A 21,938-nucleotide genomic window follows, 5' to 3' on the forward strand; every position below is an offset into this window, starting at 1 on the left:
AAGTTAAACCTCAGTCTCTCACTGTTGAACTCAAACCTCAGTCTCTCACTGTTGAACTCAAACCTCAGTTGCTCACTGTTGAACTCAAACCTCAGTCTCTCACTGTTGAACTCAAACCTTGACTGTGATATCATTGGGATACATTTATAATTTATTTTACTCTGACACTAAATGGCAAATTTTCTAATCAAGAACACAGTACAGCCATGGATAAAATAACTATCAGAACACATTTTAATAGCAAGAACACTTCTGTACTGGCTATACTTGACCTTTCACACTGTGACTCTTTGAGATTAAGTGAGCGTGTTATCCTGTCTGGCTCTGGTTTAACTAGATTACCTCAAATCTTATTGGGGGAAAAAACTTGTATCAATAAATCACCACTGCTCCAAACATTATGAGGTTAAATCAGAGGTACCACAAGGTTTCATTTTTGGAATGTAACTTTTTTAGATTGTTCATGATACACACACATCCTCTTCATCCACAGCTATGCTGAAGACGCTCAGTTCTGTGGCCATGACTCTTAATAACACCAGACTGATTGGCCACTTGTTAACAAAAACAGCATGTTACTTCTTGCAGGATATCTCCAAAACAGAGGTGTCAATTCCAGGTTCAGAAAGTAAAAGTTCTCACCAGCATTTTGCTCAGGCTTCCTGGATTGTGTTGATTCCACTAATTTTACCTGGATTGCAATAATTAGAAAATCTAGCAAGCTTGAGCAAAATCCTGGTGAGGACTTTTACTTTCTGAACCTGGAATTGACACCGCTGCTCCAAAATGAGGAAACATCTCTCTGAGCAACACAATCTCAAGCACGCTTTTCTAGCTAGCAGGTACTTCCTAAGGCAAAAAGGAGGACACACCGTAAGTCTAACTGAAGGTCTTTACATTTGGTACCTGATCACTTTCATACTGATTTTAAAATGACTGTCAGCTTGTAAGGCATTTCATGGTCTTATACCAGACTCTCAGAAACGCTTTTGTTTTATGAACAAGGAAGGTCGCACAGGTCCTTCGGGATTTCTCTCTTAGCTACACACAGGGCAAAAGCATGTGGTGATCCTGCTTTTAGACCTTTTGCACCAAGCTTCCAGTGGATGTGAGAGCGACTCAATCTACTGACATTTTTAAACAGAAACAGCTTGTTTATTTAGTTGGGCTTTTGTGTAGCGTGTTATAATTTTATGGTCTTACTATTTACACTTATTTTATTTATGATCATGCTATTATTAATGTTATTCTACATTTGTTTTCACCATTTTAATTTTGATTAATGTTGATAGTTGTGTTTATTTTATTCTAATTTAATGTTTAATTATAATCAGTTTATTCTAATGAAATATTTAATTTCTTTTTTGTTCATTTTATTAGTTGTATTTCATGTCTTTTATTATCTTAACTACCCGTTTCTAATGATGTCTTATTCAATTGGATGTGTCAGTAAATCCATTTTATCATCTTACAGTTTTATCAGTTGCTTGTAAAGCACTTAGAATTGCAGTTAGATGTATTTGAAAGCTGCTAAATAAGGCTAGACTGATTGAAGGGATTCTGCAGTGAAGGAGGTATTTTGCTGATTACCTCATCACCTGGTAAGTTCACCTGTGAACTGTACTAACTACCTGTTGAACCTTTGACTGCATGCTAGATTACTACACTTCTGTGGATAGAATAACTGTTAGCATTTGTGACTCTCTCTCTCCGTGTGTGTATCTGTGTATGTGTGTGTGTGTGTGTGTGTGTGCGTATGAGTGTGTACTAATGCCGCTGTTCTTATATTCACCAGAGGGGTCACATTCTAATAAACAGCTGCAGGTCAAGGTCTTGTTTTTCTTGCTCATGTTTCTTAATGACTTATTTACTCCACACACACTCAGACATGCACACACGCATGCTCGTGCACACACACACACACACACACACACACACACACACACACACACACACACACACACACACACACACACACACACACACACACACACCGTGTATGTGAGTCACTGGGCTGTTTGATTACACTGAGCCCATGGCGAGCCTGTAGTACAGACCACAGCAGAGGCAAGATGTGCATCTACATGCCAAGCTACAGCCTTTCAGCTGCCAGTGTCAAAACAACTCAGCTAGTCAAAATCCTTGCCGCGTAACACACACACACACACACACACACACACACACACACACACACACACACACACACACACACACACACACACACACACACACACACACACACACACACAGAAAACCCTTAAACCCTGCCTCAGATCAGCAACATCCCAAATCTGTTTTATTATGTTGATTAGACAAGGCCACTATTATTCTTTAATATTCCAGCAAAATATCAAGCTACAGTCAACAATCAATCACGTATTATTTATCTAGTGGCCACTTGCTTCTGTTTTTGGAGCAGACTGTTATACCCCTCCCTACACCTTAATGACAGCAGCGTATATTAAACCAGCCTGGTGTTTGTTCACAAACTTTACTTTCTGGTTACAGAGTTGATTTGTGTGTGTGATGGAGAGAGAGATGGTGTGTGTGAGAGAGAGAGAGAGAGAGAGAGAGAGAGAGAGAGAGAGAGAGAGAGAGAGAGAGCGAGGGAGCACACATCTCCATGGTGTACCTGAAAGCGTCGCATGTCCCGCGGATTCCCTGCATTCTTCAGACAGTTCTGGTTGCATTTCAGGAAGAACTTCAGGAAGAACCTGAGAGAAGAAGAGAGAGAAGAGGTCAGCGGGAGGAATGGACCCTATCCACGGGCCGGCTGTATCAGGGCAGACACCAGTACTGCACTTGTCAACACCAGGTTTTTACACTGTTATGGTATAATGTGTCTGTGTGAGCACCACCCACAGTCAGCACTTGAAATTGCATTACAATATTTTACACACCAAAGATTTTGTGTGGTCGCCACACAAGCACATGTACACACGGTGTGACCAATGAGTTTGTGTTCTGAAAGTGAGGTCATCTGATGCATTGGAATAGATGGCCTTTTACAACTCACTGATTCAGAAAGATAGAGGAGAGAGAGAGACAGACAGACAGACAGAGAGAAACACCAATGTAGAGAGAGAGAGACAGAAACAGAGACAGAGGAGAGACAGAGAGAGAGTTAGAGCAGGCTGGACAGTCTTACAGTTGAGACTGAGACACACAAACACCCAACTAACTCCCTGTGGACATATTTTCTTGTCTTTTACACCCACACACACACACACAGTCACACACACACTGACACACACTCAGAAAGGAACACCACCCTCACACACTCCTCCTCTAGGCTGCAAAACAAAAACATGGCCAGCCAATATGCATCTCCTCTCAATCACAGATGGACATTAAAGCTGCAGCAGCAAAATACCAGCTGCTCCGACTGGCAGCGGCATACGCAGGCACACAATCAGAGTGTGTGTGTGTGTGTGTGTGTGTGTGTGTGTGTGTGGGGGGGGGGGGTGTAAATGCCAAAGCAAACACCAGTAAGGCAGGGACCGACCCAAACCACAGTCTCTTTTTCTAATATAGTTTCTCTTGCGCTGTTCCTGTTGAATCTCACAGCTGTGGGTGGGCACACACATACACACGTGCACACACTCATTGTGCCTAAGCAAGAGAGATTCCCCAATGACCTCATACTACTGGCCTTCGCTGGGTCCATGTTACATGTAGAGTACATACTTGTACCCTTAGTCACTTCTGTACAGTGTAGCTCAGAGTACATACTTGTACCCTTAGTCACTTCTATACAGTGTAGCTCAGAGTACATACTTGTACCCTTAGTCACTTCTGTACAGTGTAGCTCAAAGTACATACTTGTACCCTTAGTCACTTCTGTACAGTGTAGCTCAGAGTACATACTTGTACCCTTAGTCACATCTGTAACAGCATCTGACCACAGTATGTAAATATGATGCAGACAAGCAAATCAGTGAAATTTGGTTGAACCTTTAACAAAATAACTTATTCTGAAACTGCTGTTCATTGGTGCTAGCTGCAACCGGACACTGAGGTAGATGATGGTGTCATGGAGGGGAGTCAACACTGACCCACAGTGAAGTCACTGGTAAGCCCAATGACATGGTGAGGTCACCATTTCTCTACACTCCACAATGCTGAACCGTCAAAAGCCCCATGAAATGAAAGCTGTTTCCTGCTTGTAAACGGTGCTTCAAAATTATTGGTTTGTGCAAAAGTACTTGAACGTGATAGTTTGAGCCACTCATCCAGCATGTGCAACTGCTAGGACCCTGAGATTTTATATATATATATATATATATATATATATATATATATATATATATATATATATATATATATATATATATATATATATATATATATAAACACAATTGGTTGTTAGCATATTTGTATCTGACTGACAGGTGGGTGGTCCAAACAGCTTTGGCTTAATTGAGATTCATTTTCGCATTCACTAGGTTTGACCCAATAGCATTTCACATTACAGCTCAACAGTGGAGTCTGGGCTGGCTACTGTAATAAAGCAGTATAGGGATTACTGGCAGAGGCTGACACACACACACACACACACACACACACACACACACACACACACACACAGACACACACACACACACACACACACACACACACACACACACACACACACACACACACACACACACACACAGCAACAGTATCAATGGCCTGTTAATCTCTGGCCTGCTCTCCTGCTGTCAAACATATCAGCCGTGCCCTCTCCCCCTCCTTTCTCCTCTCGTGACTCGTGACACGGTGATTATGGTTCACGTCGGACTAGTCAGAGAAGGGAGGAATTGTTTCCACAGGTCTTCGCCACACACACACACACACACACACACACACACACACACACACACACACCCAGCACATAGACGGTGGCGCTTCCTTAATTGATAGGACAGGGCCGGTGCGTCTCCTGCTAAGAGCGCTCCAATTAAAACAAGCAATTATGACAGTGATGGGGGGAGGGGGGGCATTAGGGGGGGTGGGGGGTGGTCCTATACATGCTCAGACAGTTCTGACTGACCTTCCGATGGCACCAGACACTATCGGTCAAAACCTGTGGACCCTGGACGACAGACAGACGACACGGACAGGAGGGACGACGGAGAAAGGAAGGAGGCAGGAGGAGAGGGTGGCGAGACCTCCACGATGTTCAGTGATTCCCCCTGCAACCCAGCTGACGACTTCCTCACTCCTCAGCCAATGTGTTATGACACCATTAGCATATATTAGCATAAGGTGGGCCAAAGAATTACCTCCTCACAGAAGATTATAAAGAAAAGCAGCCGGCGAATAGGATTGCAGGGCTGCACGATGTTGAATAATGTGGTGATTATTTGGCCTGGCAATGTGATTGTGCATAATAACTGTAATTGGGAACTGTTGAATTCAGAATTGATACCAACACTGGCGTGATTTGTCAATATATTCCCACTACATCAGCAGTTATATTGTCAAATATATGACATTAACTGTGTCTATGACATAATGAATTAACAACAGAAGCTTAATCTTTTGTCCTCATTAAATATGCAAATGTAATATATACTGGAATGCAGGGATAAATATAGTGTTAGTCAAACGATGCTTACACACTACAGTTTACTAAATGGCTCAAACTGAGCAGAGGGGTTTGAGTTGTCTTGTGAAAGTACTGTGGACAGCATAGGACACTATGACCTTTGACCTCAGTGTCTGGAGGTCACATCTGGCCATCAGTCAACAGACTGTAAGAAAAAATTGAAACCTCCGTCTCTCTCTCTTTCACATACGCGCACGCACGCACGCACGCACGCACACACACACACACACACACACACACACACACACACACACACACACACACACACACACACACACACACATCAAGGGAGTGTGCAATAACTCCACAGCATGTCATTAACTCGCCTGTGAATTAGATCTTATAAAACAATTGGCAGCAACCGCCCTACAAGAACCTCACAGCCTCGGGAACTTCACTCAGATAGGATAACTCCCCCAGAACAGTGTGCCTGGACTAAAACACCCACACACACACACACAAACACAAACACACACAAACACACACTTCCCAACCGGGTTTGTTCATTAACATACTCTAATTCGTCAAGGCTAGAAAAGACGAGGAGGGTAGAGTCCCATTCCCAGAGAACGAGGGAGGTTTGGAGGCAGGAGGCATTTTTATGAGGTAATCTAATTTGGTTACTAAATGCAAAGCAGCGGCCACGGCGTCCTGTGCCACACTCCTGCCTGGTACTAGCCACAGTGCCAGTAAACGAACCCAAGTGAAGTACAGCAGCCATAAATTATTCAAAGGCTGAGATGGCAATTATGGCTCTGAGCACAACCAACATTAATATTTCATGAGGGCTAACGCATACCTCCAAGTGAATGAGGGAGAGAGAGAGGGAGAGAGAGAGAGAGAGAGAGTCTCAATGTTCTCTTTTTATATTCATTCTCAAATTGATCTTTCTCACTCTCTCCCAGTTGCCCCACTCTTCAGAGCAGTCTGGTATTAGCTCCCTTTTACTGGGACGTTTACTGCAGGCTGAAGACGCAGCACACACAGTGGGACCCTTCACACATGGGTCCTGGCGTGGGGTGAGGGGTGGGGACACACACACACTCGTACTTGTGCGGTGGTAAACAAACTAAAGCTGACCGAGGAGCGTGTCTGCAAAACTCGCCTCTCCGGCTTAATCAAGTGGACAGCAGGCCAAGGAGGTTCGGGGGGCGTGCGAGCCACGAAACCATTGCCAACCCTCCCTCTCCCTCTCCCTTTGATTCCTGCCTCACTACGCGGTGACACAGCATGGGCGGGCTGGAAACGTTCGAACCCACCACGACTGTGAGACTAATGCAACATTTATAACGACGGAGTCAAAATGAGGTCGAAAAGAGCTGAGTGGAAATACGAGCTATTGGTGCTGTCAGTAATGCACAGACTGTTGTTCAGAGAGAGAGAGAGAGAGCAACACAGAGAGGTAGAGAGAGAGGGAGAAAGGGAGAGAGAGAGAGAGAGAGAGTTAACACAGGGGAAGGATTATTTCACATAGGCTTCATATGCAGGACTGGTAAGTGATCATCCCAGTGTAGCAGCACAGACCTGTCAATCAAAATAGAGACCCCAGAGATATGGAAATGGAGCCCAAAATGCATTCACCTGAATTATACACATTATAATAATGAGATTTATTATGCACTAGGTGCAGTGGAAATAGTACCTCCTCTCAATATTATTTCTGCAAATTATAAAAGAAAAGGCTGCAAATACAATGTTTTTCTCCTGCCAGGCAAGACTACCTCATGGAGGATCTGGGAATAAAAGCAGCCAACTTGTTCTAGATGGCTTTATTAATGGTTCTCTAAGCTATAACCCTAAAGTGGAATCTTCTATGTCATGAATATCATACCATTTTTAATCGGAATTTTATGAAGTCTTCGTGAATCCACAAACAACAGGACTTCAGGTGGGAGAAAATGCATGTATGCTCATGTCGGCACTGGCCTACAGATCCTGCGACCAGCTCCATCCGTAACACCTGTCCACTCCGCTGTGTCACGCGTGACCCTATAGACATGTCTCGCTTCAGGAATGACAGAACTCCTCCAAGAACCAGATGAACAAGAAGGCAGAGAGCAAAGGAGGTATATATAGGTGGAGAAGAGAAGGCCTCCCCTGGTGTCTATTGTAGTGGTCCGAGGGCAAACAACTCAATAATTCATGAGAGAGAGATTGATTTCGGGGCTAGCTCAGGGGGTCGCGAGGGGGTTGGTGTGGGGGGCCAGCAGGGGGATCATTAGCCCCTCTAACGCACACATAACCACACGCCCACACCCACCCACACACACACACCCACCCACACACACACACCCATACACACACACACACACACACACACACACACCTCAGGGGGCAGATTTACTACTTTTGTTTTCCTTCGTGCACGTGCAGCCTTTCTCCCCCACATTTCCTTTGTCTGTCTTCTCCAGGGAGGTGGAGTGAGATATGGGTTAGAAGTTAGAGAGGAGAAAGACCAAGAAACACACACACACACACTACACACACACACACAGAGGGAGAGAGAAAGAGCGATATATTTGTGTCAATACATGCATGGAAAACAAGGCCTCGCGGAGCCAGAGAAAAGGCCCCTTGTAAGTATGTGCTTTGAAGCTGTTAAAAACCTAACAAGCGTCAAAGGACCCAGCTGTGATCAGCAGTCTACATATGTAGAACCTCTCCGTAACACAGGGGACCCAGTGCACTCAGGGTCTGTCATCAGTTTCATGTACGTCTGCATATCGCAGTTCACCGCTGCCAGAAAACAAGTGTCAAGGCTCTTATTTCTACGTGCCTGTATCACCGCACCGTCCGAAACCGGAAGATATTGAGAAGGCCTCTAGTCTTTTTTTTTGTTCTTCGTCTTATGCAAATCATTAGTTTGAGAAAGCTGGTTGTTCCTTCTGCACTGCCTCGTCCTTACACCTGATCGGTCCATGTGGATAAATGAAAGGACAAGATGACCCCTCGATCCACCTTTTTGGCAGTCGCACGAAGATGACCTCACTAGTGTGCCGTGATACTGGTGCGATCCGTTCTGGAAGTACTTTGAGGGGAAAGCCATCCTATTCCAAGTTGCCAAAGAGGCACCAACAGTGTCCTCTTTAAGTTAAGATGGCAGATTTAACAGGATATTGGTGCTTGCAGTTGTGTTTAAGATTCACGGCTAAACCATTATGGAACAAAGTCTGAAAGCAAGGAGACGGAAGAACAATCTCTCCCAAAATGGATACTTGTGTTACAACCATTGTACAACTAGCTTAAAGCAAAAATTCCTAAAAATGCTAATCATTTGATTAACGTTAGCAACTCCCTTCCACTCCTCATTTCTCAGTTTCTCCATTTGCTTCACTTCTAATCCAACCGCTTCTGTTTTCTCCACTTTCCTTGGTCTCATCCTTCCACGCCGAACATCTGGCCTACCAGAACCGCAGTCGGATTTCCCCATCTAACTCCGAGCGAGCTAGTTAATTAACGGATAGAGATTATGGAGGATAACGGACAGGAGAAAAGCTTCTTATTATCTCCTGGAATCCTGGGAAATACTCGCATTATTCGGAAGCTGCCGTCACCTTTTCATTTGCATTGGGCTTAATTACGACGGACGCTTTTGGATACGGGACTAAAAGGTACGGGATATTAACACCACAGCCAAGTATCACTTCACGATGGGGTTATGTAAAGAACACTTCTCAAATCTGAGGGCAGAAAGGTTTAATTGGAGTAGACGGGAACGGAATGCTGTTGGAGGTTTGTGCTATTGCAAAGAGCACACACAGTTCAGTGGTGTAACTGCCAAAGCTAGACATGAAACGGAAAAAAAAAGTCTCTGAGAATTACTAACCTGTCCAACAGAAATGAATGAACTGAGAAATATTTTGGGCCCTATCCTTTTGCATCATGTAATGTTAATAACCAAAACATATGCTTTAAAACCGGCTGTACAAACCTTAAAACAAAATGGAAGAACATCTGTATTCATGGAGGAGTCCAGCTGGCCCGGACATTTGGATCATTATCCTATCATTGTAACAAAAGGCCATAGATGATCAGCCCTGGTTCTGATTTAGCTGGGGAGATACAGTCAAACATAATGGGTGGGCATGTCTTCATTCATATTTTGCTATCTATTTTCATGGGTTTTAGGTTGCAAGTTGCTACCCAGTTAAAAGAACCATGGAGGACAACCATCCCCCTTGTAAAGATCAGTGGACATTCCATGAAAAGTTAAATGAAATCCAGCATTACCCAGTGAAAGATGTATGGAACGGAAAACTGCAAATAAGTTGCTATTATCCTTGGGTATTGTCTTCCTAATGAATTAAATAAAAGACTTTTAAAATAGGCTAATTGAAAACGTTCAATTATCAGCTATCAGCTACCTCATCAAGACAAGAACTGCTAGCAGTGTAGCCAACGCTACATTACGTTACATCTGTACATTTAAAATCATAAGGACTCAGAGGACTCATTGCAGCAGACCCTGATGGTATATAATTACAGCAGAGCCAAAGATACTGAAACACGAGGCAAAGAAAGTATCACTTTAAGGTTGAGCTAACAGAGATTAGCTGGTACTAGGTAATGGCTAACTGCTAATAAAATAAATATATAACAAAATAAATTTAGTTAGAAATGTGAAAGAAATACAAAGCAATATATCACCAAATTTAAGCTAAAATATAGATTTGAGTTTGAACTTATATATAGATATATATCTCTATATATGGAAGTTCAAATTGCCCTAATAGCTACCTCTCCTGTTTACAGTGAAGGTTGCCAATTTTATACTCAAACAGCCAATCAGAAATAAGCAAAGAACACTGAACAGCAAAAATGTGGTTTTGTGATTGGTTCAGAGAAAATTGCACAAGCGAAAGAAAAATAGGCTTTGTTTTCTTTATGCTGGGTGGGGATTTGTCAGAGAGAAACTCTGGGGGAAAGGGGGGGGGGGGGGTGCAATGTGAACTCAATCCCTAACCCCCCCTCAACCACTCCACTGGCCCAACAAACAATGCAGGGAAAGCCAAAGTAGCAGCCCATTTAAACTTAGTGGCAATAGAACACTACTATATACAGAAAGTTGAATTATTTTCCTCTAATAAAGCATATAGATAATTCATTATTCACATTTTTTCCCTTGAAATTTAAGTTTGTCCTCTGGCACAATGTCGCTGTAATTTACATGAATCTACTGAATCCACATTTGTTTCAGCAAACCATGTGCAATGTCACAAGTCTTTTAGTATTTCAGCCTATATAAGTAACTATAAATATTACGATTCGCGCAATGCCAGGTCAGACCGAGAAGCAATGTTTGAGAATATGTAAAATTTCCTCCTTAGGACCGACCTAGTCCCTGAGGAATGTTTCATTACACAATCGGGCACTTTATTTTGCTACTTATTTCCCCTCTCTGCACGATTTCCTCCTGTGTGCAGCGGCGTTATAAATGGCCCGAGAGCAGGGGGCTCTCCTCGAGGTCTTTTATTATTTACAATATTTACTTCAGGGGAAGCTGTGGCTCGTGTCGTATTTATCTCGCTGAAAAATGGGGCCCAGACGTACATTTCGCTCGCCGCCGCCGCCGCCCACTTCCCCCCGGCTAGCCAAGAGAAGGGACCAGGCCGTGCTACCGACGCCGGCCGCGAGGTGTGCGAATCGAGACAAAGGCAGCAGGTTCGTTTTAGCAATCGAGATGCAATAATATTTTTGATCTAGTTGTTAGCACAGTGACACATCTGCGCATGCACGCACCCGCACGTGCATGTGCTCGCGCACGTACGCATGCTCCATATTCACTCCGAGACACGCTGGCCCGGGAGACGGGGGAGGGGGGCGGAGGAGGCCCAGCTAGGAGAAGAACGGGAGTAAAAGGGAGAGTGTGGGATTTTAGGAGAAGCAGTGATCCACACTCTGACTCTGCGCGCGTGTGTGTGTGTGTGTGCGTTAGCGAGGAGGTAAGACGAGCCAAACACATGGACGTGCAGGGCTAATGTTACACAGCCTGAAGGCTGCTACATCTGCACCCAGCCCCACATGACAATACACAGAGCCAGCAGCCAAGCTCTCACACGCTGACATCACCCCCCACCACCTCGTTCTGGCCCACGATAGCCACTCTCCCACGGCAATGCCAGCCGATACCAAGATAAGAGTCCAGAGACCGCGCCAGCCCTGTCCCGCGGACTACGGCTAAAAGGGTCAAACCGGTGGGCCATGCCGCCATCAGCATACGCTCTTTCAAAATGCACTACTAAAAGCGAGTCAGTGCGCTACACGTGGATTGTGCTAGTTAACACTTGGCCGTGGATGGGGAGGAGGTGGAGGAGGATGGGTGGATGTGAAGAGGTCTGAGGTAATCACTGGCCAAAAGAACCACGAAAAAGAGAACCTCACAAAAGCAAGGACCCTTTCGAACGTGAAACGAGCGGTGTCGTTTCACGCAAACGGACACAGACCGGCTTGTGCTAGAAGTGCCAATCAAGGTCACATCTGACCTCAACAGTCAGGGGTCATGACCCTGTAGAGAGCCGGGGACATAATCAGCGCGACAGCACACAGATGGCTTTAATTTGCTGTTTGAGGAGCGCTCACACAGCTCTCCCTGCCCCTCACTCCATCAGACCCCCAGAACTATACAATTCCCAAATATCTCAACCTGGACTAAGGAACCCCTTCATTTCCCCCACTTTCTTTATAATTTTCCCGTGCCTGTGGGCTGCATGAGGTGATAGATGGCGCTGGGCTTCCCGTGCCAGCGGCACAGCCTCGGCTGACCCCAGGGGAGACGGAGTCGCCATCAATAACATGGAGACTAGTACAGACTCCCAGTCGGTAAGTCTAGCCTAAGGGGACTTATGCCAGCCAGCAGCAGACTGTAGTGCAGGCTAGCAGTCTTGACCACGACGCGTTATTGGAAATTTGCACATTTGTAGACATGGAGGTCTAGGGCAGAAGGCGTTTTGTCTGCGTTTGCATTGATCCAGCCTGGGTGGTGAAGCCCACAGATGGTAATTAGTGAAGTGATATGGTGTGTGTCCAGTGTGTACAATGTATGTGGCATCTATCGGCGACATGAGATGATTGAACAGTTTTAGTCGACAGTGCTCAGTTAACAGCAGGGTTTACAGTCATGTAGTCTCTCTGCGGTGGCTTCTGCACCTCAATATCAGCTCCGGTCTATTTCAGAACCAATCTTTTTAGTCACAACATTCCAGCTTCATGAATGATTCATGCGCTCCACTAATACTGTCTGTGTCCTGTCCGCTTTTAAATATTTCTTACAACAAATGGACCCTTCCACTTATGGCCCCTCTCCTGTATGAATTGAGCTAAAATTAGTGATTGGGCCCCAAAATTGCTGCATGGACACGATCATGTATTTACTGTACTAATTTATAGCAAGTAAATCTATTGCTTATGCCTTTCCTCAACACTTATGAATGTGACATGGGTAGGGTGGGGTGTTCACAGATCAAACACATGACCAACAAAGGCAAATTACAAAATGGGAGGAGTTTCAGTGAGCTAAACATATGAGGCACACTTGAAAGATCTAAGTTAATGTAAGTCATTGACAACAAATGAGTGCCAACAAAAGACTTTGGGGGAAGCCATAACTCCGTCTTCTCCTGGTCCATGGCTCATTAATTTGAGCAGGGGCCAACGTGACAGTCTCCAGGGCTGCACTGGCCCTGCCGGGGGTTGTGCAGGAGTCCCCAAGCCCAGCAGAGGGGCTAATTGTCAGGCATGTAGTGACTGGAACTCCCCCACCCCTCCTCATTTCCACACCGTATAACCAAGGCCTGGCTATGGTCTCTGGCACCGAGAGTGACTAATGGAGCTGTCAGAGCTGAGTGTGAGCGACTGGTCAGGTAGAGACTATGCCATTACTCACACAGTGACATAACCTGCAGTTAGACTTCATTAAAGCAATGCAGGGGTCCAAGCACGGATTGGAAAAAATCATAATGGTGATGCTAAACAGAAAATAGATTACAAAGGTGGGGTAAAGTGATGTTCAATGAATAGGTGCATTTGAGCTCAGTGTTTACATGCGGTTGGTGAAAAATGAAGCTAATCATGACATGTATGTTATGTATTGATTTTTACTAGCAGCCAGGTATAGACATACATAAAGATGCTTTATATTACTGTAAAGGCTGAAGATATGATTTCTCATAAAAATATGCACCAAAAGGGGCAGTTTTGTTTAACAGACAAGAAAAGCCCTGCATATTCTAATTTCACACATATATTAACATTTCAATGTTCGGTAAAATTCTCTACTAGGAAAAACCTACAAGTTAAACGTGCATGAGCTACAGAGTGCACAGGGGCATCAAAACCCCCTGCATAAATTCATTTCGTTATGATTCTTCCAACATATCAAATAAATAAATAAAATAGGGATGGTGAGATGGAAGTAAAAGGTGCACGTGTGAAATATTCCAGTCAGGATGCTATATCCTGAGGTACTTTATGCTACGTGGGGTGACCTCATGGGACCAGGAGTATTGCTTAATGGGAGCTTTCTCCCTTTTCCCTCTTGTTCTCCTGCCTACATTGAATGACCTTGAAATTCTGCAAGCTCAATGGGGTGCTCTTAGGATTTTCAAAAGGCCAATTTCACCACAGCCATGTCCTAATGATGAGATCAGGGGTTCCAAAAAGAAAAAAAAGACAAGCAACGAGGAGAAGAAGTGGGAGGGTGGAGGGGGGGGGGGGGGGGGGGGGGGGGGGTGTGTCATATCAGAAGCAAACCACCCAAACGGCAGTGCGAGCCTTTGAAATGGAATACCGGCGTCATGTACAAATTACATGATGACGGGGGTGGGCGGGAGACGCAGGGAAAATAAAAAGCGCCCCCCCTCACAAAAAAAAATAGATGAAATGCAGAGAGCCGGTCACAGCTGTGAGGCGCATTGGCGGTACGCACAAACACACGAGGCCACCTCACGCGCACCCCCACCCCTTTACCTCCACCTCCCCCCCACCGTCACACCGTCACCTGCACCGCTTTCATGCCAGCCAGCGGCATGTGGGAGCCCCTCTCGCCGAGAACAGAGGATGTGGAGCGGGCGGGTGCCAGAGGACGTGTCGCTGCCCCCGTCGTGTTTGTCAAACAAATTAAACGCGCTGGAGATTCTTCACCTGCCTCGTGCACCGCTGCCGCATATGGCTCCCCCGTTCAAAATAAGGAAATATGCATACATTAGCATACCTAATGGCCGACCCTCTCCATTTAATATGCAAATGCACTGAAATATTACTGAACACCGTCTGTTCTAAATGAATAAATTTGAATTGCAATTAGAATAATCCTTTATAATTAATGAAAACTGTCAATTTTGGTTCAGGAGTAATTTGATTAACAGGATGATGGGACGATGGTGGAGGCTCGTGGGCTGCTGGGGAAATGGCAGGGCCAGGATAGGGAAGCCGGGGTCCGCCTGAGCCCGGACCACTCCAGGAAGGATCCCCTGCATTATTGATTACAGCCACTAATGAACCTGGGGAGTGATGCCAGGCCTGGGAATGCTGTCTGATTTAAAAGCCATGCATGCGTGGTCGCATTTCAATTAACAGGGGCCAGAGAGTGCCCCCCCCCCCCCCACCCACTCCTCTCTAGGAATTTGGAAGCGTCATTAAAAAACCATAAAGAAAGCAACCAACAGCAACACTCTACTCTGATAGTAGGTGACCTCATTCTGTGCAGAAAAGGAAAAACGATGCGTGTGCACTCATGGCACCTTCAGCGGTCAGGTTAAGAGGTCCATGTACCATCAGTGGTGTAATATCCGCTTGGAATAACAGATTAGGTACAGAAGGGGGAAGGGGGGAAAGTAATGTGGGAATACAGTGGAGGCAGAAATATGTAGCTAGTGCGTATACATGCACACACACACACGTAAACATCTACAGTACAAATGTTTTCCTACCTGTTTGCAGAAATTGTCAAGTGGGTCCATGGGGCATGAAAGAGAAAAGAAACAAGGAACACATCGGTTAGTTCATTACATTGTTAATTTTGAAGCATGTGTTTTCAAAGGCCGTGTCTCACAAATGTGTGTAATGATCTCTAAATGTGCAAAGAAACAAACAGATGGTGGTGGCCTACAGTTATAACACATTATGCGGGCTGTCACAATGTGAAATCATTTTAAAAGCCAAGCTTAAGGTTTTTTTTTTTTTTTAATCAACACTGTAGGAAAGAAATAAGACAGGAGTAATTTACACAGTAGACCTCACACCTGGAGAGAGCACCTATCAGAAATCTTTGACACTTTTTAGCAAAGAAAAGCCAGATGCCAATGATATCATCTACAAATATTCAGATTGTTGTTGCAGTCAATGGGACCAAATGAAGATGGCTGGTACTGTAGCGACTGTCCCTTAGAGAATGTGTCACTGTACAACAAGAGGTCACGGAGAAAGGTAATACAGATGTAAGCGCACTGATTGGCTCGAGAGGAGAAAGGCTTCCAGACACTGGGAGTTGCATCTGAAACAGTTGCGGGGGTCAGAGTACCAACCGGCCACCCCCGACCCGCCCTGGGCCGGCCATATATAGTTGGCTTCACATTGCGAATAATTGAACCGGCGTGTGTTGTGGAGGAGAAATCACAGCTGTGGACACAGATGCGTTCACACGCAGGCTGTCGGAGACCCCCCAGAGGGATCGCCGCGTCCAGCCAACAGTGATAAGAAAAACGCGCCTGTGTAAAAAGTGGTGCCCAGTGACACTTCTAAGTAATATCAACTTAAAGGCCTTGGAAGCAGAAGCACTCTGCAACACCACCCCACCCCCACCCGCACCCCCACCCGCACCCCCACGCCCCATCTCCAGTCTGTTCGAGAAGCAATTAAGGGTTTTCTGGCAGGTCGCTGGTGCTGCTGGACCTCATAATGGTGTCATTTCTCCTCCAGTCGCAAGTAGCTGTCGCTCAGTCCTGCCAATGATTAGCCGGAGACACCCGCACCAATGTAGCGACTAATTAGCAAATTACGTCGAAAAAAGCAGAGCCCCTAATTAACGGCTATTATGGCATTTCAGGAGAGGCGGCTTTAATTAGCGCGGGGGACGGCCGCTCGTATTGCGGCACCGTCTGCTGGCTTCGTGCCTGGCCATCCTCTTCCTCCTCTTCGCAGTGCCACAACTCCTACACACTATCTGCTCACGTGGCTCCGCCCATAAGCCCTTTGCCCTTAAGGAATCGCTGCTTCAACCGAAACGCGATCAATATGCCCGGGAAGTTGCTTTGCTGGAAGCGTATAGCGGCAACTGATAAATCTGGCCCATGCAAAGTCGGCATGCCTTTAATGATGTTTAATGTATAATTTGGACCCATTACCAAACATTGCAATCCATCACCTGCGTGCGCAACTGAGACCTCCGTCGTCTTTTATGTTACCCAATCCATTGTTCTTCTTTCCTCCTCTGTTTGACTTTATCGTTCTCCGTGTGTGCTCTCAGGTTTTGTAATGACACCCCCAGCCCCCACCCCGCCCCCACCCCGCCCCACGCCTGCATCGGCATCAAAGTCAAGAGCTGCCGTTTTAATTAAGTGACACTAATGAGCTTGTTGAAAGGGGGCTCCTCCAGCTCAGGCCATGTGGCGGTAAATGTGTTTATACTGGGGGTGTCATCCCTGACGGCGCCCTGCCTCCACCCCCGTCTCTCCCCTTGCCTGAGGGGGAGAGGGCATCGCGTGAGCCGAGGGGCTGAACCCAAGGCGCACTGCCTAACCGTCCTTTATATTAATGGACCCGTGGGCCGTTTTAGCATGTGAAGGGAGGCCTACTATAGACCGTGACGCACAGTAATGGATCCTTAAGCCAGGACCTGACGCTAATACACTCGTGCTTTCAAATAATGCCATGACGTGCTTAAGTGAACTGGGATAATTGTAAATGAAGAGCGGATGATGCACGGTGCAACAGTGGCGAATAAATACAGCAAATAAAAAGGAAGTTTTGAAACGGCAGGTCTTGTATACATCCGCGCGTATATTTGCTACCAGCATAAAGGGTGTGAGAGAGATGGAATGATTGACAAGTGGCATTCTGCTCCTCACTGCCCGGAGAGGCAGGTGTGGGGGGGAGCGATGCTTATCTGAGCGCACGGATGTCGGTAGCTGCTCCACTGAACTCGGTCGTTTTCCCGAGCTCTGGTGGCTAGGGGCCATCGAGGCAGTGACTGAGCATACACACAACCCTTAACGCCAGGGATTACCTCCCCCCCTCCTCCATTTTCATGCAAATGAAGGGTACCAGAGGACCAGAGCCCCTCCTACTCGAGTGCCAGGTCACCCCCAAACTTTAAAGTCACTTCAAATGCCCCTCCTCCAACCACCACGAATTACCTTAAGTCATTCCGTACGCCCTTTTGGTATCTCACAACTCTCTACTTCACCATTGTTATGGAAATGCTGGACGCTGTCTCGGAGATGACTTATCTCCAAGTGCCTAATCCCGCCCGGGATGGTGAACGTCCTCCCTTCCAAAATGCATCTTTGTTTCCACTCCTTTTCAAGCTTTTATTCATTAATGTCTTGAATATTCATAACATTGACGCAGGGCTCCTTGTCTTCTCCTGGCTTTTGTTTTTGCATTTTGTTAAATATTCAGCGCGCGGAAGCAATTAACATGCTGTTAATGAATAATTAATCAGAACTAAAGCAGCCACCAAATTTATGCACTTTAATTATTGAAACTGCAAATATGAAAACATGGCTCCATTGCCTTTTATCAATCCCTGACTTAGTTTGTGTTATCAGCAACATACAACATTTAGTATAAACATGGAGGGGTGTGTGTGTGTGTGTGTGTGTGTGTCCTTTAAGAAAAATCACAAACATAAACACACTTTGCTAAGTGTGCTCCGAGCCTATTGAACTGTGCATCCACACAAACCTCAGCCTGTTCTAGCTTCTAGTCCAGTGTAGCAGGAAATCGTTCCAGTCCTTTCTGCAACTCGCTCCAACATCTGTTGTCAGGTGACTTCTGTATATCCACAGCAGATCTCATAAAACAACTCTCACTCTCTTCTGCTGCCCTCCATTACACACACACTGCTTCTTCATTACCGCCGGCCACTGCCAAGCCGCCATGTGCGTGTGTGTGTGTGTGTGTGTGTTTGGGCTCTGTCAGCTCATTAGGGCAGATCTAATTATTACTGTTGCATGCAACAGCTTGCCGGGCAAGCCCACATTGTTTGTGAGAGGGAGAAAATGATCCAGAGTGGATGCACTTGCCTGGGTCTGTGGAAATATAGCACAGAGAGAGGCAGAGAGAGAGAGAGAGAGAGAGAGAGAGAGAGAGAGACCGAGGGGGGGGGGGGGGGGGGGGGGGGGGGATGGCAGACTCCAAACAGCTAATTGAGATTTGTTTCTGGGAAGGCAGTAATAGCCAGAGAGCACTGGGCAACAGGCACTTGGCTGGACACCAACAATAACAGATAGTCCTGAACTACACAGGCTAACAGCAAGCCCCGCCCCCTCTACAAGGACTCTACACCCTATTCAAGTACCACAGGCAGCTCACTACCCACCTGCAAGCTACCATGCTCTACACGAAGAGTCTGGGTCTATGAGAACCAAAACGATCTCTTTTTTTTATCACACACACTCATGAAAGAGCCCAGAACCGTTCCGAAGACTCTCAGGTTGTCAGTGTAAGACAACGTGTTCTAAATGAGCTTTTCCGTAGTCCATTCCTAGCATTTCTGCCAAGAACCAGCAATTAACTGCTCAACACCGAAGACATGAAATCTGAATATAAAAGTGGGAACTTTGGGCATGGGCCCCTGACAGGGTGCAGCATGTAACATACGAGAGACTCCCAACGTGTTACGGGCTCTTTTTGGATTGCTGCGTGTTCAAACAGAACAGACTTATAGGCCCTTGCAGGCACTATGTACATCCTTCCAGGCAAAGCTCAGAATAGCATTGCTGAAACAGCCCTTCAGACAGAAAGAGCCCCACGGAAACCGAGGGGCAAAGCAATCCTTCGTGTTTAATTCATTCCAAACACCAACCGAGAACCCATTATAAGCTCATTTTTAGGTATAGGCATGTTTTAAGTATATGCTCCTCACATAAGGATTAAACCCAGCAGTCCCTGTGAGGTATAGCCACACTTCCATTTTATAATGATCTCACTGACAACTCCACACCTTCATCCTTTTTTAGCTACAGGGAGGAAGAAACTCTGAAACTCTGCGGCACTCAACCCCGCGTCATATCGACATGGCTGCCACCCCACCACCTCCACCTCCTCTTCTCCCTCCTGTTTTTCTCTCTGTTCTCCACGAGAGATGTTAAGTGACAGGTACCACCAATTCTTGTCTTAATAAAACAGACGACCCCCCCCCCCCCCCCCCCCCCCTCAAGCTTCTCTCCCTATGGCCCATCCTCCTGCACCTTCCACCAGACAGTGTGTTTTAAAGCGGTGGGAAAACACTTGTTTCAAGTTGCCGTGACACCCGGAGAGTGCTCTGACAGGTATCAGTGTCTGTAGAGGGAGAACACCTATGTATGCGTGTGTATGCTCTACGCGGGGGTATAGTGCGGCGTGTGTGTCACACACTTACACTTGCTCTAACACACACGGTATCGCACGTTTTGCTTTGAAGGGCTGCGACAGCTCGCTGACTGCGGAGGAGGCATCTGTCTTCGGGGGGGGGGGGGGGGGGGGGGTTCATCTCGCACACACACACACACACACACACACACACACAAACACACGTGCGAGAGCAGATGCCTTGCTCTCACTATTAGCGAGCATCAAACGTCCCTCCTCGCTGCCCTGTGTCTCCTCTCCCAGCACAGGATCATAAATAAATGAACTGCTTACAGGCAGATGAAGGGCCTGACGAGACAGATATGTCGAGTGGCGTGCATTCCACACTACCTGATCTGGCAGCAAAGTTTGTATCATGTTTGCTCTTAAAATGGTTCACAGGGACCGTGCTTGACAACAGCCTTCACTTGGTGCTGCCACATAGGATCTATAGGCTGCAGTCCTGGGTGACTTCCTTTTCTTTTTTTGCAAAGTCATGATAATGCACAAACATAAAGTAATAAGGAACAGTAGAAAATATAAACATAGATAATATATGATTTGCATTGCATATTGTTGGGCTAATTGGTGTCTGCAAGCGTTCAAGAATAGATTAATTATTCAATTAATGCACATTATGCCTTTCTGTGCTGCATAACTTTATACACTCACACCAGAACACTTCGTGACCACTGTGGTGTCCACCCTCAGGTTCGCCATACCTATATCATACCGAACTATATCACCAGCCGCCATCTGTTAACCACAGCCTTTCCACTTAATCGTGTTACACGATCACCATTAGTCAAAGAACGGCGCCTTTTCGTCTTTTTTTTACTTTCCCAGTCTCAAAAATTAATTATTTATCTCTCACTCCAACAACTTTCCAGGTTAGTGTTCGGAAAGCCTTTTGTAACTGACAAGCTTCTGTTCTTTTCCAATAAAACTCGCAGCGCGAGGAATGAAAGGAGCGAGGAAGAGAAGCCTGTCAAGACTTCAGTCTCAAAACCTCCTCCTTCAAGAGGGCATCATTCCTTTTAATTAGCGTCGAGAGGGCGATCAAAGACGAGCCGCCTCCGCCGAAAGAGATATCAATAGGCCTACACGACGAGAAAAACTCTTTGTCACGCAAACGTCAATCGCTGGCACCGTCGACGTTAGCGCCATTAAAATCCGTGCCAGGTTGGCGTGCCAGCGAGCTGTCGCGCGCGGCCCTCACGCGCGGGGGGGCGCGCGGCGGCGACGACTGTCACGCGTTTACAGAACAACGTCGGTTTAATTAACCGTTCAAAATAAACACACACGTGCTCTCCGTAAAGGCGATAATGAAAATCACGAAAGACATGCTCGGGAAATGAATTGACAAATGCGGCGATATCGCCTAGTGTTTGGGCCAAAAAAAAAAAAACAACACGGGAAACTGTCGGTATTCTAAAGCTAATGATTTGAGACTTGGTGCAGATTATTATTACAGTTAACAACCTAGACTCTTTGAACGACGAGAAGAAGAATTCGGTGTTTTCAACATGGCATCTTGACATGTTAAAGGGGGTTTACATTATTATTAGGCTATTATTATTTATTTATATTTTTTGCTTAACCGACAACTATTTAATAATCAGATTTATATTATCAGCTTGCGTTGCCCTAAGATTTGCCCTTGTATGAGCGTTAAAGAAATCAGCGATATCGTGCCAGGAGGTCATATCTAATAGGCCTACACTATAATCAATATTCCCAATCTTCAATAGCTATTGCATGTCCTTCTGTGTATGTATGTGTTGACTATTTGTGTGCG

The 21,938-nt window shown here is 45.8% G+C and overlaps 1 protein-coding gene across 1 annotated transcript in view; it reads right to left on the minus strand.

The window, feature by feature from the left end:
* Positions 1 to 21,938, minus strand: part of ebf1b (EBF transcription factor 1b) — a 97,847-nt gene that overhangs the window by 33,172 nt on the left and 42,737 nt on the right. Inside the window, 1 exon segment of the mRNA XM_076979658.1 lies at positions 2,633 to 2,714. Coding sequence (XP_076835773.1) covers positions 2,633 to 2,714 — 82 coding nt within the window.

The sequence above is a fragment of the Brachyhypopomus gauderio genome, chromosome 18, assembly GCF_052324685.1.
Source record: "Brachyhypopomus gauderio isolate BG-103 chromosome 18, BGAUD_0.2, whole genome shotgun sequence".
In the NCBI taxonomy this organism is placed as follows: domain Eukaryota; kingdom Metazoa; phylum Chordata; class Actinopteri; order Gymnotiformes; family Hypopomidae; genus Brachyhypopomus; species Brachyhypopomus gauderio.